This window comes from Anopheles merus, chromosome 3L (assembly GCF_017562075.2).
Source record: "Anopheles merus strain MAF chromosome 3L, AmerM5.1, whole genome shotgun sequence".
NCBI classification, from domain to species: domain Eukaryota; kingdom Metazoa; phylum Arthropoda; class Insecta; order Diptera; family Culicidae; genus Anopheles; species Anopheles merus.
The window spans coordinates 29,430,192-29,458,092 of NC_054085.1; the positions used below are offsets into that span (position 1 = coordinate 29,430,192).

The following is a 27,901-nucleotide window of genomic DNA, read 5'->3' on the forward strand; positions in this document are numbered from 1 at the left end:
TCATTAATGACTGTTGTTATGTCGTTTTTTTTGGGAGTGAAATAGGGAGGAGCGTAAGCTCAAGACCGAACTCCTTCTCACGCTCCTGGCTTGCTTTGGGCGAAAGTACAAAGTCTAACTGCAGGCGCAAGGGCGAGTTAAAACGATAATGGAACCGAAATGGCTCGTCCGCCATTGCCAGCTGAGCCGGAGAGTTCGCACCGGTGCACCGGTGGACTAATTTTTCCGTAATTTTCCTATCGCAGCGCAGCGCCGGTCATATGATGCCGCTTTTAATGTTCCATTTGCTTTTATGGTCGTCTTTACTTCTTTTTTTTTGGGGGGTTTCTGTTGCAGGGGAAGAGGAGGACCGCAAAAAAAAAACTAATCGTCGGACAAATAATGCCATCATTATTATCCTTCGCGCTTCTGGAGTGAGGGCACCGGTTGGATCGCGAGATAATATGCCGCTGAAAGAAGAAAAGAAACACACACACACACACCCGGAAGCTGAAGCACTTTCAACCGTTGGCCGGTGACTGCCGTCAGGTGTAGAAAGACGTCCTTTTGAGCTAGATTCAATCCAAATTTTGGAAAATATTTACTTACTTTAATTAAAACGTATCCCTGGTGCTCGGGTGGAAAATGAGCAATCTATTATTGCCGCGAAAGAAACCATGGTAACGACGCAATGGTAGTTGTGATTTTTGTCGCTCCAATGGGCTTATTCGTCAAATTCCTGCTACACAGAACGGGTATAAAAACGTTTAACAAACACTCAAAATCAAAGGTTATTTATATTTTATGTTATTTATATACAAATTTTGTCTATTTCTAGCAAAGATAAAACCATTGCTTTGAGCTCCTTTCTGGCAGTGTGTCAGACGATTGAAACAACACGAAGCATCGCCGTTACTATTGACAACGCATTTCAGCGGCAGTTGTAAGGGAGTAAGGCACTTTTCTGGGATTTTCCATTCCATCTTCAACCTTCCCGTTGAACCCACACACCGCCGGTGAGAGGATAATTTGCATTTAAGATTTTTGATTTGTTTATTTCATTATTATCCGTCGAGCGGGACCAGGTGCATTCGGACCTGGCAGACCACGCCTGCAAAGAGACGACGGCCGGCCACGGACTGGGCCTGGGGGCAAAGGCTATTGAAAGTTGTGAAAAGATAAGCTGAGCAAATTAACGAACGGAATTTTTGGGTGTTTTTGGGCAGGAGAGAAAACGGCAAGAAAATAAATCACCATTCGCGTACTAGCAACCAGAGCAATCGAGAGGACGCTTTAACGATGGACGCAGCACCCCATCTCACAGATTCGAGTATCGTGGCCCCCCCCCCCCCCCCCCCCCCTTCTGTACTGCCGGTTGGATAGGCTAACCCGGGGCACGCAGTGGCTCGCACTTCGAACGCGCTCTGATTTCGCTGATTGGACAGCTTAGAAAAGTTTGGGTCTGAAGTGATTCAGGTACGTGTACCGGGAGTGTGTTTAGAGTAGCCTTGGATTTGCTGGGCAAGAAATTTTAATTTTTGATTACAATCAAAACAAACCGGTGAACCGGGCGGGAGGGATCACCTGCGTTAAATCGTGCAGTAAACCGACCTAACAAACCTATCATCGGCAGGTGGGTGGCGGCAGGGGTAGGAAGATTCCCGTTGTGACCGGAATCGAATTATTCAAATCTGTAAAACGATGATGGTTCGTCGAAGGTATAAGTGATCGACAAACATTGAATGGGGGCTGCGTCTGTCACTTCCTGCTTCAAATTGATGAGGCAAAATGTATTCAAACAAACCGTAGAGCTTTAAGCGAAGGTTTGAGAGGATCGTTTTGCTATGCCAATTGCATACATTTAGGCGACAAAAAGATAAATCATAATTTTGTACTATGTTTTTATTCAAAATTATTTGTATATGAATCAGCAGCACATTTTATTGATAACATTTTATAGAACTCTTTCTTGTTAACATTTTTCCTCAAGTTTTATTGATATTTAATGCTTCTTCTTATTGGTATTGCTATAAAATCTTCCTATTCTTCACGTAAGCTGAACCATATGGATAGTAATTACTAGTCATTTGTTTGGCACGAAGTTATAAAACAAATAAACATTCATTTGAACCTTGATTGATGATTGAAATTATGAATCGATTTTCCAACATTCGATATTATAGATTCTCGAATGTCTTAAGATGCATGTGCAGAAAGACCTCACTGGTTGGACAGAAAGGAACAACGGTATGGTTGATTGGATCACAAAGTTTTTTGTAGATTTTTTTTTGTTCTATTCTATTCCATGTTGTTAAGTCTTTTAGTATTGGTGGCGTGACAGAGGACGGCTTGAAGCGAAACAAGAATGATACCAAACCATCGCTACGATCGGATTGGCCCACGAACAGGGGACATTGGGACTGGGACCTACATACATTAAGAACATCATTGTGTTCTGATACTCATAAGATAAGATAAGAGTTTTCAAATGTGATGTTAAAAGTCATTGATTCATTTGAAAATTCCTTCAAATTCTTGAATCATGTGTATTATCAATGTATGTATGAAATCCACAACAAGCATACAGATTACTGTTGTGCTCTCTGGAGCGCACCCACGACTCCGATCCGCCTTCGACTATTGCTAGTCCGATTCCAACTCCGGCAAACCATTAGTTCGCCCGGAGTCGTCCGGAAGCGACTCCGCATGATTCCGGACGACTTCGGACGACTCCGAATAATGCAGGGCGGACCTGCCTTACGGAGTCGATTTCGAATTTTTCGGCGTCGGATCGGAGTCGACTCTGGATTTTGGCCAACTTTACCCATCACTAATACAGATGCTCATCAGACGCAATCGATCAAAAGAATACACGGATAAATTTATTTTTCCGGCATATTTTTTTATTGTTTATTTTAACAAAGCCTTTGAGCCGATTGGCTTCATTCGCCTCTTTAAGTCGAGAAATTCGGAAATTAAAATCTAACATTTTTCTTTGCCATTTGTGGCTTACAATTTTTTTTAAGCGTCAAATTTACAAAAAAATACGTTAAATAATTGATTTCAAATAAATAATTTAGTAATTTTAACGATACCTCTAACATTCGCCCATAACTAGTAAAACAATAGTGATCGAATCAACCCGAAGTCGAAAGGATATCAAGTAATGTGTTTGATCTGATCTCAGCATACAGGCACAGACGCAACAAGCAGAGTGGCGCAGTGGAAGCGTGCTGGGCCCATAACCCAGAGGTCCGTAGATCGAAACTACGCTCTGCTAGAAATGTGTGTGGGATTTTCAGATAATTATAGTCGGACAAAACTTTTTCTTGAGAGACGGATTGCAGTCGCAAGACCCAAAGTCCTCTATCTTATAGACAAACCAACCAACCAAATGCACTACTTCATCAATTGTTAAAACACCTCACACACTATAATCACTCTGCGAAACCTTCAGAGCTAGCTTTTTAGCATCTAACAAACCTTCATTATTCTTCCTTCAATTCCAAGCACTCTCTACAGTGCATGGCGAGCACCGTTCAACAACAACAACAAAAATCATCCTTCACTTTGCATATCAATCAAATCCATCGTTCGCACGAATCTGTAAACAATGCTCTTCACGCTTCGCAACACTTGAAAGGAACAACAACAACCAACAAAAAAAATCACCAAAACTGTATGCTGAGTTGGGGGGGCTACTGAAGTTAAACTTTTCCCACCGGTGGGAGTAGAAGAATTTTTAACTTCTTCAGCATTCTCCCCCACCCAATGATTGTGATGCTGATTAGGACGGTGTACGAGTTCTGTGTCGATCATTACCAGGCGCAGCACGCCCTTATTTCGCACGGCCAAGCGGAGTTGAAGCGAAAGGGAAAACTTTAAAGCTGTTCCCCACTGGAAACAGAATGCAACCGTCACTACCAGACCGACCACACGATGGACACATGCTACGCTAGCGACAGAGAGCGCGCGCAAAAGTGAAAATTCGCGGCCAGTGCCCGAGGTTTCCGCCTGGATGCACCCATCAAAACTTCCCACTCATCAATATCATCACCGGGGGGTGTATCTTGGTATACACCTCCGGTGACCCTCGTTGCGCGCGTGTGTATGTTTGTGTGGGGTAGTTTTCTTCCCTTCTCATCCTTTGCCGCGGGAAAGAAACGTCAGATCCACCCAGTTAGCAACCGATGCCGGGCAGAATAGAACATTTTGCTCTCCATAGCAACCAACTTTGCTCCGTTTTGCAGCTCTCCTCACTTTGCTGCGGGTGGAAATGATTCACTCGGACGATCAAAGTAAGCGGAGGAGTAGGGTGAGCGTCAATACACACAGAATTGCCCGGTGTAAATAAATTTGTTGTTTACCGAAATCAATTCGAACAGAAATTTTTGGCGTCTCCCTACACAGTGGACATACCTAAAAAAAGGAAGAAAAAAAACGAACGCAAACTTTTCCACCCGAAGCTCTTTTAATTTTCGTTTCCTCCCCCCCCCCCAATTTCGGACGGGTAAGTTTTATTTTCCTGTTATTGCACCCCCCGGCCACCCCCTTCAGTTCGAGGGATGGAGGAAAACAGGTTAGAAAAATGGACACGAACACAGCACCTCTCTTCCGAGATGCTTAAAAACCTCCCCCGCCGGGAGTGGCCAGTGGCAACGGAGAAAAACTTTTCCATTTTCCATCCGCCGTTTTCAACAAACAGCAGCAGCAGCAGCACCCTACTGCTTTTCTTGTCCATTGCTTGCTACTGCTCAGCCGCATCCATGGCAAGCTTTGCCCTTGTTGTCCATTTTTATCCTCTCCTCTGTTTCACTCGCTCGCTTGACAAATGTCACGTGCTTGGGTTCCTTTCTTTACTTTGTTTTCTTTCTCCGTTTCTACTTGCACTTTCGCATTCTGTTGCTTACTTTCAACTTTTCGTCGGTGGGTGTGTGTTTTTTATTTTTATTTTCTCTTCTCCTCTTTACAACTGTTGTTATTTTTCTTCTCGTTTTTCTTCTCTCTACAAACCATCAATCTACGTACGATTCGCTTTTCTCATTCACCCCTCCCCAACTACTACTTTATCTCGGTTGCCTCAGTTCATAAATCAAATATTTTGATAAGAACTCATTAATTTCTGCTTGCGCAGCAAACTTTCAAGTTGGTTTCGTTCAACGTGGCTCTCGGTGGTTGATGTTTTGTGCGGTTTGTTCGTCCCCTTTCTCCTTGGCTTTTCCAGAGCAGCGGTGCGCTGTGTGCGCGGTTACGAATGGCTAATTTAAATGTTTGTACGATTATTTGGTTATTGGCCATGTTCATTCAATTTAACGTGGGTAGCTATCGAACTTTCTTGTTTAGCAGGCACTTTAGTCGGTTACTGCTAGTAGTGTTGGGTAAAGTAGCACAATTAAGTGTGCTGTGCGCACACGCACATTGCCTTTAGTGTGCTGTGCGCACTGTGCGCACAGTGCGCACTTGGAACCAGTGCGGAAGTGCTAGCACAGTGCTAGCACTTTCGCACAGTGCTAGCACAGTGCTAGCACTTTCGCACAGTGCGCTCTCTGAGCACAGTGCGGAAGTGCTAGCACAGTGTTAGCACTTTCGCACAGTGCGCTCTCTGAGCACAGTGCGAAAGTGCTAGCACTGTGCGGAAGTGCTAGCACTGTGCTAGCACTGTGCGGAAGTGCTAGCACTGTGCTAGCACTGTGCGAAAGTGCTAGCACTGTGGTAGCACTTAAGGCACTGTGCTGTGCTGTGCGCACAGTATGGTGTGCTGTGCGCACAGTGCGCACAGCAGCACTTTACCCAACACTAACTGCTAGGGACTCCCTTGACCACTCGCATGAAGTTTCGTCTGATTGGAACCGGCAGTGTCATTCTCATCACATTAGGATCCTCATTTTGTAGATCAGATGCGTAACAGTGATCGTTCGATGATGAAATTGCTTATTTAGTTCCATTTGAGAGATTTGAAGGTGTTCTTCAGTTTTTGTATTGCTGCCATTTTGATTAGAGGTGTCATATATCTAGCTTACAATCTTACAGGGTTTTCCAGGGCTTTCATAGTTGTGGGACACTTCCTTGACTCTTTGTTATAGGAAGTGAACTTCATATGATGGTAATTGGGCTCTACGGCACCCTGTTTGGACAGCTCCTATTGGATATTCCTATTGGATGTGTCCAGCAAGGGTGCTATAGAGTCCAATTCCCGTTACATTAAGTTCATTTCACGGAAGGAGTCAATAAAGTGTCCCACATCTATGAGAACTCCTGAAAAATCCTGTATTATATTCCTTTAGTAAATAAGATCTTAATTTAAGCTGTAGACTCTAAGCTGCCACATCTCAAATTCTAGTAAGAAGTGGTGTGTGGAATCAGTTACTAGAAGTACGTACTATATTCGTTCCTAAAGAGGAATAGATTAGCGATCCGTTTCATAAGACCCAAAGTTTTAGGCTGGAATAAAAACAGATAGAGCAATTGTTAGGTCCGGAACATGGGGAAGAATGAATTCCAGAAGTGATATGGCTTCAGGACCGGTATCGGATCAGACTATGTTCCAGGTACTGGGTTATGTTGCAGATCAATTCAAGGACCGATATGGGGTAAGGATCAATTCAAGGATCATTTTGAGTTTAGGATCAGCTTCAGATCCGGTAGGAGGTCACAAGATGGTGTGAGGAGTATTAGTTCCAGAACCGATATGATAGAATCAGTCCCAGGATCGGTAGGGGTTTAGGATCAGTTCAAAGTGTGATATGGCGTCAGAATCAATTCCCGAATCTATCAAAATAGAACACAAGACCTAGGTCCGCGGTACGGATGCAGTATCAGGTATAGCTCGATTAAGGATCCGGCACTAGTGCCTTAAGTGGAATTGATTTAGGAGCCGATTATTTTGGGGTGACTGTCATTTTCCAAAATTATGTTGCAGTAATTACACTATTTTTTTACCTATTTGCTACTCTTTTTAGCATTCCAACCTCAACCTCACTTAGAGAAGAAGAACTAACGAATGTGCCGGTTAGTAACTCTTGTTAACCATTTCTCAATATCTTAAACCCTCTGATCATTTCAAACCCAAAGGGTGTTATTTTTCACTTTTTCAATACATTATTTATTTTTTCTTCTTTCAGTCTTAAAAAATACATTTCCTCCTACCGCAATGAATTCGTTCGTTTTCTGGCTTTGTTCGCGTGCTGTCTGCACAGTGTATCACTTGGTTTTTTGCTATCGTACATGAGATGCAAATGAAATTAAAAATTTGAGCTCTAATAAAGTACAATAAAAGAAAGAGAGAAACAAAACATCCCCGTAAAGTAGCTACTAGTGAACGCATACACACAACATACAAACGGGTAAAATGAAAACGGATGGCAACTTAACTCTGTTCTCTCTCTCTCTCTCCCTCTAGTGCTCGAATGCACTCTAACGAACGGTGGGTGAAAACAAGAGGATGGTTTAATAATAAGAATCAATTATATACAAAAGAGCACGTAGGCGCACTAGTTCATCGTAAGTGCGGGCGTAAACTAATTCAACATAGTGTGATGGTTGTGAGAAGTAAAGCAAAGAACCACAACTTAACGAAAATTTAACCCCGAAAAACGAGTAAAAGTACTGTACACTACACACCCATCGTTGCACAGCAGCGCGCACCTTCTAGTAGTGTAGAAGTATTTAGTGTACTCGTAATCCTAGTCGTTGGGTTTGCACAAAACAAACAAGTGAATGGAAACACATTTGTTCGCCATTAGTAACAACAGCAAAGGAAAATCGCACACTGCCCAATTATTTATCTACAAACACACATTTAATCGCACGCCCCTAGCGTGCACTAAGTACTGTCTTCTGATGAGTGTTTTGAATTCAAACTCTGTATTGAAAACTTAACACGTTTATAATAATAAACAAGCAAGCAGCATTTCAACAGCAAAAACGAAAGAAAAAGGAGAGAGAGGTTTAAAACAAGTTCCATTCCTAATTAGTTCCCAGAGTTTGAAACTCACTTCCCTCACTTCCCTCTATGATTATGGAGTTATGGGGAGCGGGAGTTCAAATAACGTAGGAGTGTGGGGTAGAAAAGGGAAGTTTTGTACTTTTTTTTCTTTCTTCTAGCTAAGCACTTAAACCAATGTCTGCTTCATCTTCACCTTTCCCCCCCCCCCTTATTCCAACCCAAACGGTCTCAACCAACCGGGTGAAGATGCTGAACCGCTTAATATCGTTCGATGGTGTCGTCTGCACAACGGGGGTAGAATCTTCCGCGATGGCTTTTTGGCATGCGTCACTCGATGAACTTGCCAAACGATTATTAAACACCACTCTTAAACTATTTCCACGCTTCTTCTTCTAGGCCAGGGTGAGAAGAGGACGGTGGCTTCATCCCCTACCCGGCCAGGGGTTTAGGGGGCGTCATATGATGTTTGTCAACAACTGCGCGCGCTTCTCTCTTTCTTTTCTCTCTCTCTCTCTCTCTCTCTCTCTCTCTGATCCACTCTCACTTAAAATATATAGAGTAACGCGTCGCTTCGAACAGCTTCTCTTCCATTCTATCTTCGCACTTTGCACGGTAACCGTTTCTGCACATAAACGCGCGCACACACACACAAACACACAGATACAGCCAGTCCCCTACCCGCGGTTGGTGATGGAAAACTGAACAAACGGAAACAGAATATCGGAGGGACATCTGGTTAGCAAACTTACCCAGTTTCGGTAAACGGGACTCGCACGTGGCCGCACACACACACGCAGCCACTGGACACGAGTCTCGTCGTTGTCTTGCACATGCACACAGCCCCGAGTTGTTGCTGTTGTGAAGCTTTCCTACGCTCGTCCTTGGTTGTTGATGCTGATATTTCTACAATTCGACGACGAGGGGGGACGGAACGGAGGGGAATTCGACACGTTTGGGTGCTTCGCTTCCGTACAAGAAAACGGGCGTATGGGCATGCACGGGACGTACGGACGGAGAGAATCGATTGTTTTAAGCACTATGTTAACCGCACGGTTAAAGCACACAGCCAAGAGGGGAGGAAGACCATTCCCGCATCTTCGAAGGATATGTTAAGCACGTCCAGCAGCAGGAGGACAACCCTTAACCAACCGGCTCGTGGCTACTCGGAACTATTCGGAAGACACGCTGCGTGCGGAAAGAAAAGAGGAAAATCAGCACAAACAATCGAAAAACAGTGGATGGCACACACAGCGTTACACAAACCGCCACCTCCAAAACGAGGTTGTGTGCGGGGGCGGTGGAGGTTAAAAAACGCCATTGTAACATTCGAGTTTTCTAGGCCGCCCGCTGATTAAAGTGCTCGTACTTGCAGTCCCGATCAACGCACTGACCGCCGAGCTCGTACGGGCAAAGGATACCGTCGGTGGGAATGTTCTGTGCACTGTGGAGGATAAAGAAAGCGGGAAAAAGAGAGAAAGAGAGAGAGAAAAGCATGACGGAGAGGGATTATGATACAACGGGGACACAGGGATTGGAAGGATTGATCATGGTAGGTGAACAGAGACGATCATGGTGAGTTGAGTTTGTACCATTTCAAAAATTTAAAATGTAAAAGTGCAATTTAGCAAACCAATTGCAACATAAAACATACAGGAAAACATGGAAGAAATGACTCATCGCATGTAGAAAACATTACAGTTCACAATACGAGTGTAATTTTATGAAAAAAGAACACCCAAACACAGATGCGTACAAGAGGGAAAGTTACACAGAAAGGAAAGCAAATGGGAAAGTGGGATGAGTGGGAACAGGGAGGGAATTGTTTTCATTTTAACGTAGCTGATAACGATTAGTGCCAACATTTGGTGATCGATCATCACCCGGGAGGATCGAGCGCGATAACTTACCTTTGCTTTAAGGACATTAGCGGTGACGTATACTTTTCAATTCGGTACGCTTCACCAACAACGAGCTCATCGGTTTCGTTCGCTGTATCGTCCATCTGGCACTGGTCCGGCACTGGAGCCGGCGGCACTGTCTCTTCTTCCTGCCGCATCTGTACCTCACTCTGAGGCTCTGCTTGTACGGTGGCACTGTTCTCCAGCACCGTCACCTGGTCGTCCTTGTCAGCCGCTTCCGGTGCATCGGTTTGTACAGACAATTGCTCTAAAGGTTTGCTGTCGCTCTCAGCCTCCTTGGCAGCCTCTATCGATTGCATATCAAGCTGCTCGAGCTGTTCCGCAGGTTCTTGAACACCTTCTGCATCTTCCTGTTCGATCTCCTCGTTAGGAACGGTTTGCGGATCCGCTTCACACAGCTCCTCCGTTTGCTCACTCATTTCGGGAGCACATTTCTGCTCTGCATCCACCACAACAGCGCCATCCACCGGTAGTGATTGTACCTCCTCTTCCTGCTGCTCCGTCTCCTCCTCATCCTCCTCCTCCTCCTCCTCCCGCTCCTCCTCCCGCTCCTCCTCGGGCACCACCTGCCGCCGTTCTTCGCTCTGCTCATTGTCATACGCGTTCATTTCGTGCGCGTTCGCCAACCGCCGCTTGTGGTTGGCGATCATTTCTTCCTTAAACTCCTCCAGCGTCGGCTTGCGGATGCTTTTCAGCTGCTGCATTTCCGCGATCAAGATGCGCATCTGCTGCTGCACCTCGCGACCATTCGCGCCCACTGGCATCCTGGAAGAGAGTGCGTTTGGTGTGTGATAAGATAAAAAAAACGGAGAGAGAGAGGAGAGCAAACGTTCGCTCCATTCCCGGTCATAACGAGCGTCGTTCCGTCCCTGCGGTGCGATCTAGAACGTAAAAAACCACCGGCCGGTCGGCATCCCTCCCCACAGCAGTCGGACTAGTTTAAGAGCGAGAGAGTGTGTGTGCGATTGCGGTGAACTTACTGATACGATTCCCCCTTGACGGCACGCCCGATCTGGATGCACATGCGCTCCAGCTCGCCGGACCGCTTCCGCCCGGACAGGATCTTCTTGCGCGTCGTGTGCAGGTTGGCGAGCGTGTCGCGCGTCCGGACCCGTTGCCGCTCGTGCACCTTCTCGAGCAGCGCCAGCTTTTCCCGCAGCAGATCGATCCGGCTCTCGAGATGGTACAGCTCCCGGCGTGCCTGCTGGGCCTCGATGATCGTGGCGTTGTGCTGCTCTAGATCACTCAGAAAGCTGTCGCTGTTTGGGTTTGTTTTTTTTTTTTTTGTGTGTGTACATGTGCATGTATAGTTGAATGTAAATTGTCCGGGATTACACAAAAAGGAGAAGGATATAAACGGTTGTCGGTCAGGTGCAAAAAAAAAACAAAACAATAAACAAAAAAGTGAAGAATCACTAGAGAAAACCCCGACCTCTCGCTTTTTACCTGTGATTCTCGAGTTGCGTCTCGGCGGTGAGAAGCAATCGATTCCGGGACGCTTCCGTAAGGTTCGGCAGGCTGGCCCGTATTTGCTGCAGTTTCCTTTCGATCGGATCCAGCACCGGTTCCTGAGTGTCCGCAATCTTTGTGGGCGTGCTGCCGCTGTGCGATTGTTTTCGCCGGCCCGGACTTTTCCCTGACTTTGGTTCCGTCCGCTGCTCTGCAGCACACTTACTACTAACCGGTTCCGCACTAGCTGCTACTACTACCTTAGGAAATGAGTTGTCTCGCGGGACGGCATTGCTGGTGCTACTGCTGCCATTGTCCGAGGTACGGCGTGCTGAGGCTTGCGTTTGTTGCCGTGCAAGCTTGTCTCGTTCCAGCTGTGCCATACGGGCGACCAGCTTCATGTACTCCAGCTGAGCCGATTTCGAAAGATGTTTCACAGCCTGCACAGACACCGGGGACAGGTTAGTGGATACATTTTGAAAGTAATCAGACCTCAGCCCAGCCAAAAAAACGTGGAGCATGCTTAGGACTCATGAAGGGCAATTTCCACAAAGAAAATATGATCATACAGAAAAGAAGAAAAAAATACGGAAAAATATCTCACCGTCGGCGTTGCCATGGTACTGCTGCTCGTTGGTTGCTTCTTTGCTGCGAGCTTCGACGCCTGCTGCTGCCGGATGGAATGTAAACTCTTCCCACTGTTCGCACCCGCTCGCTCAGAATGTGGCAATTCCTCCTCGCCCCCTTCGGCGGCTTCGTTGGTCCCTGCAGCTGTGCTTTTGCTGCGTACACTTTTCAAAAATTTATCCAACTGTTCCTCGAACCGTGCCGTTGGTGGCATTGCGGTTCCATTCACAGCACCACCGCTCTCTGGAGTCACATCGCCGAAATCAACGTCTGAGTCGGAATCGGAATGGCCCAGCTGGATGACGAGCTTCGGGACGGGTCGCGACACGAACGTGTCGACCGTCGTCAGCTCTTTAGGCGATTCAGTTCGCATCGGAGGCGAAGGTGCAGCCGAACGGTTCAGGTTGATCAGTTTGTTCGGATTGTTGACCAGCTTTTGCGTTTGCACCAGCGCGGGTGCTGCTTTTGCCGGTTTGGGTGGGAGTTCGGGCAGTGTGGGTGATGGGCTTACTGGAGTCACCGGAGCAGCCGGCACATCGGGGGCACTGGCAAGTGATTTTTTCCTACGCTTTCGTACGGGTTGTTTTTGATCGACGAGAGTGATCAAGTTGGGGCGTGCTGGGTCGTGCTGGGCCTTAGGTGCGGAATGAACCATCTCTTCTTCTTCCTCCTCTTCCTCTGCTTCTCGTTCTCGTTGGGGAGGAACTTCGGGGGATGAAGCTTCCTTAGGAACTGTTTCCAGCGCATCGTCCCGGACGGTTGGCAGCGCCATTTCGTCCCGTACTACGACTTCCTGCTCCTGCCGTTTGCTCTGCTTTTGCCGCATCTTTGTGAGTAGCAAGTGTCGCAACGCTTCCGCTTCCGCTTCCTCCATCGAATCGGGCGTAACGGGTGGGCTTTCCGGCACCAAATCGCCCCTCCGGTGGAACAGTGCCGAATCGCACGAATCGGCCGCCGTCGTGTGCAGCAGCAGCAGCTTCTGATCCATCCCGCTGCGACGACCGTCCCCAATCGGGGACGGTCTACCGCTCCTGCTGTTTTCGCTACTGCTCGCCAGCTCCATGTCGATCGGTTGCTGCGAATCTTCCTCCATATCCTGTACTGCCCGGTCGGTGCCGCCCAGCGGGCTGGCCAGCGGGCTAATCTCCATGTCGTTCCCATTGTCGTCCGAATCGACCAGATCGATGTGCTCGTACTGGGGCTCCACGATCTGCACGTCGTCCGTGTCGTCATCGAGCAGCTCGACCGAATCCCGCCCATCGCTGTACACCCCGCTGGGGTCGTACGGGGGTGGCATCTCCCGGACGGGCGACAGCACAATGTCATCGCTCGGCGAGTACGGCTGTTCGTTGTCCAGCTCGCGGCGTTTGCATCGCGTCGCGTGCTTCTTCAGTACCGCCGTCTTGAGCGCAATCAGGCGCAGCTCCTCCGCGGACTGGTCGTCCGCCGTCGGGTCGGTCTGTAGCTGTATAGCGGGCGGCGGCGGTGGCGACGGTATCTGCAGCTCGGAAATGATGTCACTCAGCCCTGCCTCCCGTACGACCGGTTTCGTGCTCAGCGCCAGCAGACGCAGCTTCAACTCTTCCTCCTCCTCCTCCTCCTCCTCTTCCTCCCCGTCGCCCTCGTCATCCTCCAGCTCCATGTCGTGCTCGCTCGAGGAACTGTCCAGCGATACAATCGCGACCGGCGTTCGCTTACCTGCCACCGCACTTTTTCGCTTTTGAGCCGCCTGAAGCAGCAGCTTCTTTTTCAGCGGATTCCTGCCGCCCGGCAGCCGCCCGCTCTTGCTGTTGCCGATGCCGCACGCAATCTTCAGGTACTCGCGATCGACCGCCGTCGTCTCCGGTTCCGAGTCCGTCGACACCGGGCGGCGCTGGGCGGGCGAGGGCGAGCGGGACGCATACTTGCGGCGCTTGCGGTGCCGATGGGAGGACCGTTTCACGGGCTTCTCTTTGGGTGGCTTTTCCGCGTGCCGCTTCGTGCCGGAGGTACGCTTCTCCCGCTTGCTCGTACCGTGCCGGCTGTCCTCCCGCCCGGCGGGTGCGCTCGATTTGTACGTCTTTTGGGTGCGGTACGAAGACTGCTGATGTTGCGGGTAGTAATAGCAATAGTTTTCCTTCCCATTCATTACGTCCTCCTCGTCCAGGTAGCCTAGAATGAGAGAACAAAGCGCACAGCGGCGACACACATTTGGCAACGCGAACGTAAGCAATAATCGTTTGGGCGGGGGTAAAGGTAAACATAACAAGGCCCCAATTGGAACTCCCTCCCCGTACCTTCGTATATGCTGCGGTTGGCGATTTTCTTCTTCATCATGCCAAGCTTCTTGTCCATCGCTTCCAGTGCCGCCATTCGCTCGCGGATGGTCGATTCCTCCTCCGAGCTGATGTCTTCCAGCTCCTGTTGCTGCTGCTGCTGCTGCTTCTGCTCGTCCTCATCTTCGTCCTGTATCTCGCCCTCCTCGTGGTCCTCGTCCTCGGCGTCCTGTGCCTCGCTACCGCTGCTCACCAGCACCAGCCCGTCCGGAAGGTCACCGCTGCTGGGCGACGGGGCCGATGGCAGCTTTTCCTCGTCCGGATTGCCCATCGTGCATAGGAATCGCGTGCGCTCGGTCAACGATGTAGGCATGAACGGCGTCGGCGACGAGTTGCATTCGATGGGCGCTAGCTGATGCAGGCTTCGAAGAGGGAGAAAAGATGTTTTGAACGCGCGGGCAACTGGTAACACCAAACTGGGACGGTGCGACGACTGCTTTCGTAAAACACAACTGCGCGAAACATTCACCACAAGCTAGCAGCCTTTCATAACTTGCTGTTTTCGCGTTTTCGCTGCGAAGAACAATGGAGTTCAAGGTGACAGCTGTCAAGCGTTGGCGCGACGGCACGGTTGCTATCGAATTTTGAAACGCGAGGTGTGACGAAAGCCAAACGACGGATTCGGGTTATATGACGGTTATCTGACGGCAGTTTAGAAATGTTTCCTTTTATGCGCTGCATTCCTCTTTTCGTTGTTTTTCTTAGTTCAGTGTGGAATTGGAATTGTGGAATTCCGGTGGAATTGTGGAACGGGGTATTAGCTTTCGTTTGTAATGTGTCTTACACTGCTTCTAGATGTCCAACTTTTATGCCGTGACAAATTTTCTGCGAGCTCTTTGTTCTGAAAAAAAAAACTTCTCGGTTTTAGGCCAAAAATACAACGCCTGACAGCAGGCAGAATTTTGCTACCGTGAAATTCCAGTTTGTGTATTTTTGGCCTTCGCCGATTTATGAATTTTTCACAGATACGGAGCGCTCGCGTTTCGGGATGAATTGTTCGAACTTCTTCTTCTTCTTCTTCTTCTTCTTCTTCTTCTTCTTCTTCTTGTTCTTCTTCTTCTTCTTCTTCTGTTTCTTCTTCTTTTTTGCGTCGTCTAGAAACAGTGTTATATGAAATCTGATCCCAAGCGCCACAGATTGAGCTTAAACAACTGTTAAATCAAATATCCATAGGAAAAAAACGAAAGCTTCACTGGTTTGCTCATTATATGGCGTATGTGTTTCAACAAGCTTCATCTAACCATGGCCTAATAGCCTTCTAACTTTCCGAGCAAATATCTATTTCAAAAATTTATATTAACACCATCGATCATTACCCAAATAACCAAATCGTCCTTAACCCACTGTAAAACCACTTCAAACCCACGTGGGTTTGTGGTGGTCGATTCAGTCGTTAACCCACCAAATTTTAGAACAATCGGAGCTGCCAGTTCCGATCCGATGTATTTATCTTGTCCACCCTTAACCCACCTTTTCCAAAAATGCTTTGAGGAAAAGTTTGGTCAAGGTTTGGCTTAGGTCAATATGCTGGACAGGATTTGAACTCCTCGGTTGATTAAATTCATTCACTTACATCACTGCACTTCAACTTCAGCAATATTATTAGTCTATAAACTATGCACTGACCAGCGAAATGGAAGAGTTCATTCGCAAGTAAACAAACACACATATACACATATTACACATGAATGTTTTACAACAAACCAACTTAAACACACACGTTTAATTGCTTCCTTTGCACAAATAAATAACATTTTTAACACAGGTGAAACATGTTGAGCAAATAAATTGCCCGTGCATAAAAATCTGACTTCAACAAAATTGAAGTGGTGGCTGCTTCTGTGGCCGTGTGGCTTAACCCACCAAACTGATAGTTTTTTAGCTTTGTTTGATGGAACTGGATTTTTAGTACAAGAAATTGGTGGCGTTTTCGGTATCTTGGTTATATGGGTACTTGAATCTCACTTGCTTCTGTACAAACGGTTCACATTGGAGTTTAGTATCTAAAGAATCGTATAGCCTTTCTAGTTCTAGCGATGCATAACTTCAATACGAAACCATATAACAGTACAGAGGGAAGGAGAACTCTCAGAAAGAGGAAAGCTCCACTGTGTGGCTATCCCACTAGCAGATGGCGCCACCAACTTCTTTGCTATATTTAGAATCCATTAGTCGTTCACCGTCTGCTAAACGAAGTCTTTTTAGATCCATTTTAGGTAGAGTACTTCAGCCGTTTTAAAACTTGTTTAGCGGTCGTTTAGTGGATTTGTGTCACTTGGGTAGCTTCTATTTGCGGCATTTCAATTTCACAAAAGTTTGGTCGGTTTGCCACATTCCTTGTACAGTGGGTATTTCATCACACTTCGCAACTGTCAAAACTTGTTCCGCGGGAATAACGTATTTTCCCAAACAAATCGCCATCTGTCAACCACAAGCTAAAAAAGGAGGACAAACAGCTTTTCTCCGCAAACGCGAGACATAAAAATTGCATTCTTTACCTGCTCGATGACCCTTTGGTGACCCGTTGGTAAATTTTATCGAGTTGTGTTTTGCTGTTTGCTGGTTTGTGGGAGATAAAAAGGACGTAGTGCTCATAAAAAGAGCTTGGCTTACCCACCATCACTCGTTCGGTTTTCCCCCTCATAGGGGCGAGTTGCGGCAAAAGAAAATGGTGCCATAAACGGTGAGCAGGATACATTCACGCCAAGGATATGAACGGATCGGCGGCAACTGCAGGGCAACCGCGGGACGACACCGCCGGACCGACGATGGAACCGGTCGAAACGGTGACGCTTATCAGCGACGACTCGGACGTGGAGATGACCGACATCACCGTGAAGCGTCCGAGCAAATCCGAATCGGACGAGGGGCGTCGAACGAGCCGGCGCAAGAAGATAAAGGTGGGCTACGGTGACAATGGTGCGAAAACGAACGCATCCACCGCCCGACCCGGCAGTGCCTGTGAGCGTGGGGACGGGGTCATCACGCCCGACCGGAAAGCGGAAACAACTACCAAATCGGAAGCACCGCCGACGCCGAAATCGAAAAAACGTGAGGTGGAAGAAAAGTCCGCCGCCGGACCGGACCCGAACCCGTACCAGGAGTTGATGACGGGGCTGGAGGGTGCAGCATTTCAGTCGCGTCTCCCAGTCGACAAGATGACCGCCTCGGAAGCCGTCTGCTTTCCGCGCATCATCAAGCACGGGCTGGTGGCGCAGCGCGTGTTCCTGAACGTGCGCAACCGCATCCTGCAGATGTGGATCGAGGAACCGACGGTACAGCTGACGGTGGAGAATGCGCTGAAGAAGATGGAATCACCGTTCGACAGCGATCCGTCGCTCGTCCGAAACGTGCACGCATTCCTGGAGCGGCACGGGTTCATTAACTTTGGAATCTTTAAGCGCTTGAAGCCGCTGCCGGTGAAGAAGCACGCCAAGGTGATTGTTATCGGCGCGGGAATCTCGGGACTGGCCGCGGCCCAGCAGCTGCAGCAGTTCGGGTTCGATGTGATCGTGCTGGAGGCGCGGGATCGTGTCGGCGGTCGGATTGCAACGTTCCGCAAGAACGCCTACACGGCGGATCTGGGCGCGATGGTGGTGACCGGCACCTGGGGCAACCCGCTGACGATACTGAGCAAGCAGACGGGCATGGAGATGTGCCCGATCAAGAGCGTCTGTCCGCTGTATGGGGCGGGCGGCAAACCGGTACCGAAGCACAAGGACGACATGGTGGAGCGGGAGTTTAACCGGCTGCTCGAGGCGACGAGCTATCTTTCCCACCAGCTGGACTTTAACTACGCCGGCAATCATCCCGTTTCGCTCGGGCAGGCGCTCGAGTGGATCATTAAGCTGCAGGAAAAGCACGTGAAGGAGAAGCAGGTGCAGCATCTTGGCGGCATAATCGGCTGCCAGCAGAAGCTGCTGGCGAATCAGCAACAGCTGGTGGAAACGCTCGCCCGGATACGGGACCTGAAGGCGAAGCAGCAGCACCTGATCGACACGAAGCCACCGAAACCACCGCCACCGGCGAAGGAGGTCGGTAGTGGTGGTGGTGGCGGTGGTGGAGCAGCGGGGCAGGACTCATCCGGAGGTAAGATCATTAGTTTATTGTTTTTTTTCTTATTCAACGATTTAGTATTATAACCTAAAGATTTAGAATGTAAAGTTTAAGGAATGGATAAATGAACTTTCGATCGCGTTCATTCGTTAATCCACTAGGATTATTTGGAATCCAATCAGAATCCAATATGCCGATTCAAAAAGGTCCAGAGGACCGATTCTCGTCATAAAGGTTCATTTCTCGGAAGAAGTTCCCCAAAATTATGAGAACCCATGAAAATCCCAGTTTTAAGTGTATGCAATAAAGCGTGGATGCGCCCAAAGGTTTGTTTTTTTTTTGGGAACTGAATCAATTGATGCCTCTGCAATCTAAGAGGTGCCCCCCGCGGCAGGTATTATAAATGCTCAGAAACCTTCAACGGTCCTGGAACTGATCTCAAACTCATACAAGCTTCTATGCTTGATCCAGAGCCCGTGCCAGTGCCGTAAAGCATACGAAATGATCCCTACATCCTTACCATTCATATAACTGATCATCTAACCGTGTTATCCTTTACTAGAATTTGCATAGTCGGTTATTGGATGTGTTGTTAGGAAATATAACTTGACGACTGTATCACGGGACTGGTTTTAATATCAGAAGCTATTAGGAGTCTGCGAGGATAAGTTGATTGATTTTGAATTTTTTTATTCAGTAGGGACGGCTTTGCCGTATTGCTTAAATTTTGAATATTTATAAATCTCCAAATTTCAAATTTAGATTCATTGCTGCACTTTGAAGATTCATTCGTGATTATGAATCTTAATAAAAGTAAGCTACCTTTATCTAATCAAATGGAATGGAAATGATCTGAAAAGTATAGAATTAGGTCCTATATGAGCTGAGGCAGTGAGATGACTCGATGGATGGCTTCCGATACATTCAGCTCATGTAAAAAACTCACCTCTATCTCAACGACATGCTTTAATTGGATCTTCTCTTCGGCATTTTCCCTCTCCGCCAGGTGACAGTGCGGGGACAAAGTACTTCGAGCACGAGTTTCAGCTCCGCGTGATGGCACGCGAGGAGCAGCTGGCCTGGAAGGAGGTGGAACGATTGCAAGCCTACCAGACCGAGCTGGAAGCGAAGGTGCGCGAGCTGGAGAACGAGCAAGTGTCGGAGGTGTATCTCTCCTCGAAGGATCGCCAGATCCTGGACTGGCACTTTGCGAACCTGGAGTTTGCGAACGCGACCCCGCTCAGCAATCTGTCCCTCAAGCACTGGGATCAGGACGATGATTTCGAGTTCATCGGCAGCCACACGACGGTTAAGAATGGGTACTCGTGCGTACCGATCGCGCTCACCGAGAATCTGGACGTGCGGATGAACACGGCCGTCACCTGCATCCGGTACCGGCCGGGAGGCGTCGAGGTGACGGCCGACTTGAAGTCCAACAACTCGACCGTGTGCTATCGGGCCGATCTGGTGCTCTGCACGCTTACGCTCGGTATACTGAAGCTTGCCATCGCGAAGGAATCGAAGCAGCTCAACACGGTCCGGTTCGATCCGGAGCTGCCGGAGTGGAAACAGCTGGCCATCCGGCGGCTCGGCTTCGGCAACCTCAACAAGGTGGTGCTGTGCTTCGACCGCATCTTCTGGGACCCGAACACGAACCTGTTCGGGCACGTCGGTAGCACCACGGCCAGCCGCGGCGAGCTGTTCCTGTTCTGGAACATCTCCCAGTCGCCGGTGCTGCTAGCTCTAGTCGCGGGTCAATCGGCCGCCATCATGGAAAACGTATCGGACGACGTGATCGTGGGCCGCTGCATCGCCGTGCTGAAGGGCATCTTCGGCAATTCGGCCGTCCCGCAGCCGAAGGAAACGGTCGTCACGCGGTGGCGGGCGGATCCGTGGGCCCGCGGATCGTACAGCTTCGTGTCGGTCGGTGCGTCGGGCAGTGATTACGATCTGCTGGCCGCGCCAGTTACACCGAAAGCGCCCGAAGGTGCAAAACCACCACCAACACCACCACAAAAGCCTCCATCTGCGCCTCAGCAGCAGCAACGCCATGACAAAAACGGTGACAAGAAAGACAACGAGGAGAACGATGACGAGGACAGCAATCCGATCGACATTCCGCGGCTCTTCTTTGCCGGTGAGCATACGATCCGCAACTATCCGGCCACGGTGCACGGTGCCCTGCTCAGCGGGCTGAGAGAGGCGGGCCGGATCGCCGACTACTATCTCGGCTTTCCCAACTGCTATCCGGAAGCGCCCAAGGACGAAAGCGCAAAGAAGTGATCGCGCCCACCGGTCTGGGGGCGCTCTCTTGCCGCACAAACTGCACACAGTGACACACAAACACACACACACATGCATACACAGCGAGGGAATTGATGGGCATTGGTAGGCCATTTTTACTGCACACATCTACACACTCCAACTCTGTACACACACATCACCCGTTTGCGTTCGTTTAACTCCTTAGCACTCTCGTTCCCACTGAACCCTGTGTGTAGTACACGATTGATAGTAGAAAGTATCCAACTGCTCGAGCAAATTTGATCAAATTTCTTATCGGTATGTTTTTGTGCTGTGTGTATGTGTATGTGTGTGTGTGTGTGTGTGTGTGTGTGTATGTATGTCGGATGTGTGCCCTCATTCTCTTTAGTGCACTGCGGAGTACAATGGTATTAATATGTTCATTATTTCCGTCTGCCATGTTCAATACTGTAGATAAATAAATATGAATAAGTCGAGAAAAAATGTTCTGGTTTGTTATCCTATCGTTTGCCCTGCTCAATATTAACCAATGAGCTTTGTAAATTAATAGAGAAAAACTAACATCAGATCAGATAATCAAAAAATCACACCCATGACTCCGGTCCAACTGCTACTATTGTTAGTCCGATTCCGACTCTGGCAAAATGGGAATCACCAGTGCCATCCTTTGTCGTCCGATGTCGTTCAGAGTCGTCTAGAGTCGGAATCGTCCAGAGTGGGAGCCATGCGGATTAGTCCGGAGTCAATCGGAGTCGTTCAAGGTCGGTGCAATGTGGTTGTGGTCAGGTGTTTCGTTTTGTTGGGTCTTTCTCTTTGTGCGTGCACTTTGTACACAGGCTGCACTTTGTTTCGAAAGCCGACTCCAGCCGACATCGGACGACTCCGACTCTGGCCTATTTCAGACGACTCCGTACAACTCCGAACGATTCCAAACGACTCCGAACGACTCCAGATGACTCCGGACGACCGGAGCGATAAAACGATAACCGTTGAGACAACTAGGATACTTCAGAAACTAGGTAATCCCTTAAAATGTTGATTTAGGCGTCGAAGTAACTAGTCCCAAATTTACGAAATTCTTGCAGTTGAACCTTACGAGTTGGTTGAGGTCCAGCAACCTAATGAACTATAAGAATTAGGAATGAAAATCAAATGAATCATTCCCTATGATTCATACATTCGACAGATCTTAGAATATTCTTCTATAATTGCCAAACATTCATAATTCTCTTAGTATTAATTACGATAGGACTTACAGTAATATTACGACGTGCCATCGGAATTCTTGCCATTCTATCTTCTTTATGCCAAATGACATCGCTTACGAATTATGAATCTTTTGAGAAAATAATTGATTCTGCAAAGAAATTGGAGAAGACATTTAAGATTCGCAAATCGTCGATTATGACTCCGGTTCGAGATTTGCTGGTTGACTCGGATGAGGATCGAATGACGATCGAAAAGAGATTTGGGATTCCTTGTTTCTTTTGTAAAGATTCATCTATCCGAAGCAGAATTAATTCAATCCTCTGAGGGTCCTCTGGGGGTTCCTCAACACTTGTTGAAGAAAGCTGCAATGCCTAAAAACAAAATTATTTGCAAAGAGGTGTAGTTGGTTGTCCACATAGCTCGTTTACACGATCTTCAGAAGGATCCAGAGCATCACCGTTACAACACACGTGATATTATCCATTAATCTTCAAGAAGCACGCTGTTTTCATTCTTTTTTGTATATTATAATTATATCGCTTTTTTTTTCTTCTTTATTATTTACTTCCTTTTTGTTCGTCGTCATACTATTTTAACTGCTGCTTCTCGTCTTCCACCTTCACTTGCACTACTTTTATCGTGTACGCGCTTCTTCCCTCTATGGGGTTCGAGACAGTTTCGACAGTGTTGCGCGATCCGGTTTCGATTCTATTTCCGCCGTGTATTCCAATATAATACATATTAAACTCAAGCGTTCCTGACAAACTGACAATTATATATGCATTTGTTGCTACTGCTGCTGCTGCTGCTGCTGCTACCGCTACCGTCTCTGCTTCCTAGCTAAATGAGAAGAGGGAACGAGAGAGCGGAGCCGCCATCCTCGGTGTGCGCGCGGTTCTTGCCGCTCTTAATCTCAGAAATCTCATAGCTTTAATTATGTCTGCCGTCTGGCGTTTGTCTTCTCTGTCTGTGGATGAGTGTGTGTATATTAATAATTCCTATTCCACTACTTTCCAAGTGCGCACAAAGTTCCCGTGCACAAACTTCAGAAAAATCGCGTTGATGCGGGAAGCATGTTTATTTATTGCATTCCATGCCGGCCGCCTTCTCCATTTTGCTCTTTTCGATACCATCTGAACGTCGTCACCCACACCCACATTCACAATTAAAGCGCTTTCGTGCTTTTTGCTAATGCAAACTGGATTCATATGCTGCCATTTTCATTCCGCTTTTCTTTTGTTTTGTACTTTGCATTCCCCTAATGGCCACAGCAAACCAAACTCCCTTCCGCCAAAATGGTATCCTTTTCAATGCCCTGTCAGCTTATTCCCCGCACACTGCTGTCATCGTACAGGAAGAAACGTGTTTCGGTAGCGTGGACGACTTTGTCAATGTGTGCTGCGATGCAAAATGCCGGTAGTGTGTCCCAACGGGTTTTCCAAGCGATATTAGTAGTACTGGTAGTAATAGTAATTGTAGTAGTAGTAGTAGTGGTAGCATTAAACGTACTGTTTGGGCGGTCTTATATAGATTCATACAAAAGCTCTAGCCTATAAACGGGATCCGGGGATCATTCGTGCTTTTAGAAGGTTCTGATATTCGAAACTGCACCTTCCTCCCTTTTTTGTCCCTTGCTGTTCTCACACACTCTCATGTGAGTCGGTGCATAGGAGACAAACACACACGCGGAAGGTGATGAATTTGGCCTTGCGGACTTCGTATTCAACGGGGAACAAAGAGAAAATGAAGCCCTGCAAGAGAGAAGCACGCCTCTGTTACTCTGCACACATCGCCCCTACCATCGTTACAAACATTTCTTCCATAACTTTCTTCCAACACACTTTTGCATTTGGGTTTCACTTTATCACTCATACACTCACTACACACAGACACGCACGCACTTGCATTATCATGCAATCATTCAGGCGCAATCCTTACACACACTTGCTTATTGCTCGTCATTTTTAACTGGTACAGCGATTTCGGACTCCCCCATCGGACCTTTTTTTCTTCTCCTCGTCCTACATCCAACAGTATTCTTGGCCTACTTTTCTGATATTTCATCCGCACTCTTCTCTTTCTCTCTCTCTCTCGCTCTGTGTCTTAAACTGTATTATTAGTAATATTAATTATTGATTCTTCTCCTTTTCCCGAGGGTAAATGGGGAGGGCAGACTTCATCGGCAGAAGCGTTTGCCGATAAAATTAGCGTCGGGTTTTAATGGTTAATAAATACAGTACTGTCGATTATATGAATTTACAACGGCGGAAGGAGGGATTCTACTTTGCGGTTTGTATGCTTGTGTGTGTGCGTGGAGGGGGATAGGTTTAATATGCAAAGTGAGATTGTTTTCCCTCCCACAACAGAAACGGAACCGGGTTATAATGCAACAAAAAAAAACATTTCAATAATGCTACACTTTACTTCACAATTCTACTAACCGGACAGTACACAGACACTAAACAACCGCCCAAAACCCCCATACCCCCGCGTCTGGCTGGTGCGGACCATTTTGCAAATGTTTTAATAATAAATAATATCTATAAACAACAGAAGAGAAAAAAAGAAACATTATGGGGGTGTGTGTGTGTGTGGGTGTTGTCTCCTTTCATTTCTTGTTAACTAACGGTACACTAACGATATAACGAGATAATTTTTTTGCCCCATTTTCGCTTGGCTTCCTCTCAGACGGGCGTTGCACATCAACAAAAAAAAAAAACAAAAGGTAATAGTAAAAGATAAAGTAAAAAAAGAATCCGGAAAACTAACCATTTCTGAACAACAATTTAATCCTGCAGCAACACATTCATTTATATTTCACTACTACTACGCGCACTCCCTTTTCCTGTCTCTTGTAGCGCGTCTCCCTCTTCCGTGGCAAAAGGTGTTGTTACCGAGTCGGGATTGCTTTTCGAGCTAAACTAATGCCCCGTTGTGTGCCTGGCATATCTCTCTCTCTCTCTCTCTCTCTCTCTCTCTCTCTCTCTCTCTCTCTCTCTCTCTCTCTCTCTCTCTCTATAACCTACAGATTGCGACGCTCAAACCAAGCATTACGACCGACCGATCAGAAAGTAGCAAACTATGGCCAAGACTGGCACGATGCAGGCCGCTATCTGCAGTGTCAACCAGTGCCGGGATTGGCTCAGGTTCTGGGACAGCTGCTGCAGCTGCTGCTGCAGCCGCACGTGCTCCTCGCTCAGGTGGGAGTACTTCTCCTTGAACGCGATCAGTTCCTCCTCCCGCTGCACATCCGGATGGTTGATCATGGCCAGCTCGTAATCGATCGCGCTTGTCCCCAGCTGCTCCTCCTTACCGTCGCCGGCGGCATTGTCTGCGGGGTAAGCCATCAGCAGAGCACTACCACCATTGCCACTACCTTCACACGGTTTGTCCGTTACACTGACATCGCGGGGTGCTGCGGTAATGGGATCAATGACCATGTCCAACACTGGCGCATTGTACAGGGCGGTCGCTTCGATGGTTTCCGTCTTCTCGTCATCGTCCTCGTCATCGTCGTCCAGATCGTCCAGATTGGAGCAGATCGACGCGTCGCCTCCATCTCCATCGCCACTCGTGTCGGTCGCATCGGACGTGGCAGCGGCCGCTAGAGGTAGATCTGGTACGGGCATACTCGGCACCACCACCACAGGCACCTCGGGAAGTGCGTCGGTTTGCGTTTCCACGTCCACCATCGGTACCGTGGGTATTAGGACGGGTGAGGGCATTTCCGCCACCGGTGCATTGTCCGTCACCACCAGCAGCGTCGTCGGCATCATCATCAGCGTTTCCTGCGTTTGCTGGTGGTGGTGCTGGTGCTCCTCCTTCACTGCGTCCTTTGCAGTTGATTCCGATTCCGGCGTCGAGGAGGACTTTTCCATCGGTTCCTCCTTTTCGGTGGCACTGGTTTGCAGCAATTCCTGCTCTTCCTTTACCACAACCGAAACCGTTTCCTCGGCGGATGGCTGAGTGGCCGATGCCGCCGCCGCCGCCGCCGCTGCCGCTGCTGCCGCAGCTGCGGCCATTGCACTGATCTTTTCGTTTTCGATATTTTTCTGCTTCAGCAGCTCGATCTCCATGCGCTCCATCTCTAGCTGACAGCGATCGTTGAGCGTGCGCAGCTCATCTACCTCGTTCCGTAGCGTCGAAAGGTTCTCGGCGAGGCTATCACAAAGCTGCTGCTTCTGATCCAGCTCGTCCTGTTTCGGTCGGCTTTCCAGTTCCGCCTTGAACGCCAACAGCTGTGAAGGGAAACACATTTTGAAATAGTTGCATGATGCTTCTGATTCCTAACGAACTTATAATGTATTGAATCAGTGAATCTGAATCACAAAGACATTTGAACAAAGCAAAGATTAATTAATTGGCCGTCCAATTTTAAAGCAAATTTTTAAAATCATTAATCTTGTAAGAGAGATTTTTGATTCTTCAAAAAATCGCGAATTGATCGCCAAAGTAGCTCAAATTCAGAAATGATCATGAATTTAGAAAGTTTAATCACTTTATAACTCTCGAAGTTTCATGAATGTTGAATCCAGAATGTTTTCAAAATAGACTCTCAGATATCTTCAAAAATGAATCAAAATCTTCAAACATGAATCACCAGTTCTCGAATAATTTGAATTAGGAAGATGATTCTTATGATTCTTTTAAAAGATTCATGAATTTTGAATCATGATTCATTTCCAACAGATAAATGAATCTAAAGAGATGAATTTATATTCAGTGTCACAAATAACCATTAATTTAGAATGATGAATATCGTGAACAGTCACGAAGAGAGAGTCCTACACTATTAGATCTCGAGATTCAACTTGATAATTCAATTAATGATTCGAATGACTCTTTAGTAAAGTTTCACATTAACAACACTTTTTCCAGCTGTCTCTCCGAGCAGAATGGCACAGAGAAAACAGCGCAATACGATCACTTACCTCCGTCTCCAGCTCGTCGTACTTGGCCTTCTGGATGATCTGTTCCGATTGTTTCTGCGCTATCGTTCGCTCGACCTGCCGCAACAGCGTCATGCAGTCGTTCTTGATCAGCCGAATGTTCCGCTTCAGCACGTTCTGATTGATCTGATCTGCTGCCTGGCCGCCGTACGGCGGTGCAGCGGCCGTCACGGGTACCGTCGTTGCACCACCTCCAACAAGCGTTTCCTGTCCCTCCGGCACAGCTCCGCCCTGTTCGCTTTGCGTCGTAGCGCCAACACCGGCATCTTCGCCATCCCCAGCACCGTTGCGATTGCTGGTGGGACTGGCACTGTTCACATCGTTCTGATTGCCATCGCATTCCACCGGCAGCAGCGTCGCCGCCGGTCCATTTTCTGCTCCACGCACTAGCGTGCTTGCGTCTCCGGTTGGTGCGTCATCATCTGGTTTAGCATCACCCGCCGGGATCGTTGTCGCATTGGTTGTCCCCGTCAGCTCGATCGGGTCCGTTGTATCGTTCTCCAGATCGTTCGAGTCGCCTGATTCTGTGTAGAAGCGATGAAAATAGAATAAACAAAATATTGAGTTCTCCATTTTAAAGCGTAAAGCACCACAAAGCTTCTTTTTTTACCATTTTCCGACTTTAGATCTCCTCCGAATAGTAGGGTGAAATTTTTCTCAAGCGTATTAATGCGTCGTTGCAGCTTCGTCAGTCCTTCCGTGTAATCACTACCGGTAATCTCGCTTTCCTGCTTTGGTACAAGAAAACAGGATTAAGTTCAGACACTCGGATTTTTTCTCCTCCACACTACTTACAGTATCATTACAAATGGCCTTAATTATGTCTTCAGATCCTTCCAGTTTCTTAATATCTGAGTTCTTCAACCAGTTCGACATGGCCGAACTGTGTATCTGCTGTTGCTGTTGCTGCTGCTGCTCGTCGTCTGATGATCCGATCTATAGTGGTGAAAGTTTCGCTTAGAACACAGTTGTACTAATAAACGAAAGAAGGCTCAAGCTTACCGCATAAACGTCAACGAAGTGGTCGAGCTTGTGCGTGAGACTGGTAATTTCGGACTCTTTCGCCTTCAGTTGCTCCTCGCTCGACGCCACCTTTTCATCGTACTGGCTCTTCAGCGTATCCATACAGACGGTCATTTCCTGCGTGAAACACGTCCAACAAACGCCATATTAAACACTCTGCTCTTC

At 47.7% G+C, this 27,901-nt stretch overlaps 3 protein-coding genes, 1 long non-coding RNA gene and 1 other non-coding gene across 10 annotated transcripts in view; 3 read left to right on the plus strand and 2 right to left on the minus strand.

Moving 5' to 3' along the window:
* Nucleotides 1–713: 713 nt before the first annotated feature.
* Nucleotides 714–7,323, plus strand: LOC121598496. Of its 2 annotated transcripts, XR_006005576.1 has the most exons (6): nt 714–734; nt 818–995; nt 1,206–1,455; nt 3,490–4,489; nt 6,939–6,987; nt 7,101–7,323. It is a non-coding gene; the product is annotated as an uncharacterized LOC121598496 (long non-coding RNA). The 2 variants fall into 2 exon arrangements; XR_006005577.1 differs by lacking the exon at nt 3,490–4,489.
* On the plus strand, nt 3,188–3,259 carry Trnam-cau. The gene has a single exon. It is a non-coding gene; the product is annotated as a tRNA-Met (tRNA).
* LOC121598492 (inner centromere protein B) lies at nt 7,045–14,749 on the minus strand. 2 transcript variants are annotated; one of them, XR_006005575.1, is made up of 7 exons: nt 14,196–14,749; nt 11,897–14,070; nt 11,290–11,732; nt 10,824–11,102; nt 9,832–10,608; nt 9,174–9,365; nt 7,045–9,109 (listed from the first exon to the last, which is right to left on the minus strand). XR_006005575.1 is itself a non-coding variant. In XM_041925430.1 (6 exons), the coding sequence occupies exons 1-6, from the start codon at nt 14,545–14,547 to the stop codon at nt 9,260–9,262; spliced, it is 4,131 nt and encodes a 1,376-aa protein (XP_041781364.1). In that variant the 5' UTR covers nt 14,548–14,749; the 3' UTR covers nt 7,045–9,259. The 2 variants fall into 2 exon arrangements, 1 of the variants encoding a protein (XP_041781364.1); XM_041925430.1 differs by having other exon boundaries at nt 7,045–9,365.
* A 1,880-nt stretch (nt 14,750–16,629) lies between these two features.
* On the plus strand, nt 16,630–21,032 carry LOC121598493 (possible lysine-specific histone demethylase 1). The gene is made up of 2 exons (XM_041925432.1): nt 16,630–18,323; nt 19,297–21,032. Exons 1-2 carry the CDS (start codon nt 16,946–16,948, stop codon nt 20,571–20,573), a joined length of 2,655 nt encoding a protein of 884 aa, XP_041781366.1. The 5' UTR covers nt 16,630–16,945; the 3' UTR covers nt 20,574–21,032.
* Nucleotides 21,033–23,008: 1,976 nt separating this feature from the next.
* Nucleotides 23,009–27,901, minus strand: part of LOC121598267 — a 29,651-nt gene continuing 24,758 nt past the window's right edge. For 2 of the 4 annotated variants that reach the window (XM_041924862.1, XM_041924860.1), the window contains 5 exons: nt 27,716–27,853; nt 27,509–27,649; nt 27,324–27,444; nt 26,696–27,237; nt 23,009–26,002 (listed from right to left, as the gene is read on the minus strand). In XM_041924862.1, coding sequence (XP_041780796.1) covers nt 24,815–26,002; nt 26,696–27,237; nt 27,324–27,444; nt 27,509–27,649; nt 27,716–27,853 — 2,130 coding nt within the window. In that variant the 3' untranslated portion in view covers nt 23,009–24,814. The remainder of the gene's footprint in view (nt 26,003–26,695; nt 27,238–27,323; nt 27,445–27,508; nt 27,650–27,715; nt 27,854–27,901) is intronic. The other 2 variants (XM_041924861.1, XM_041924863.1) reach the window with 2 other exon arrangements.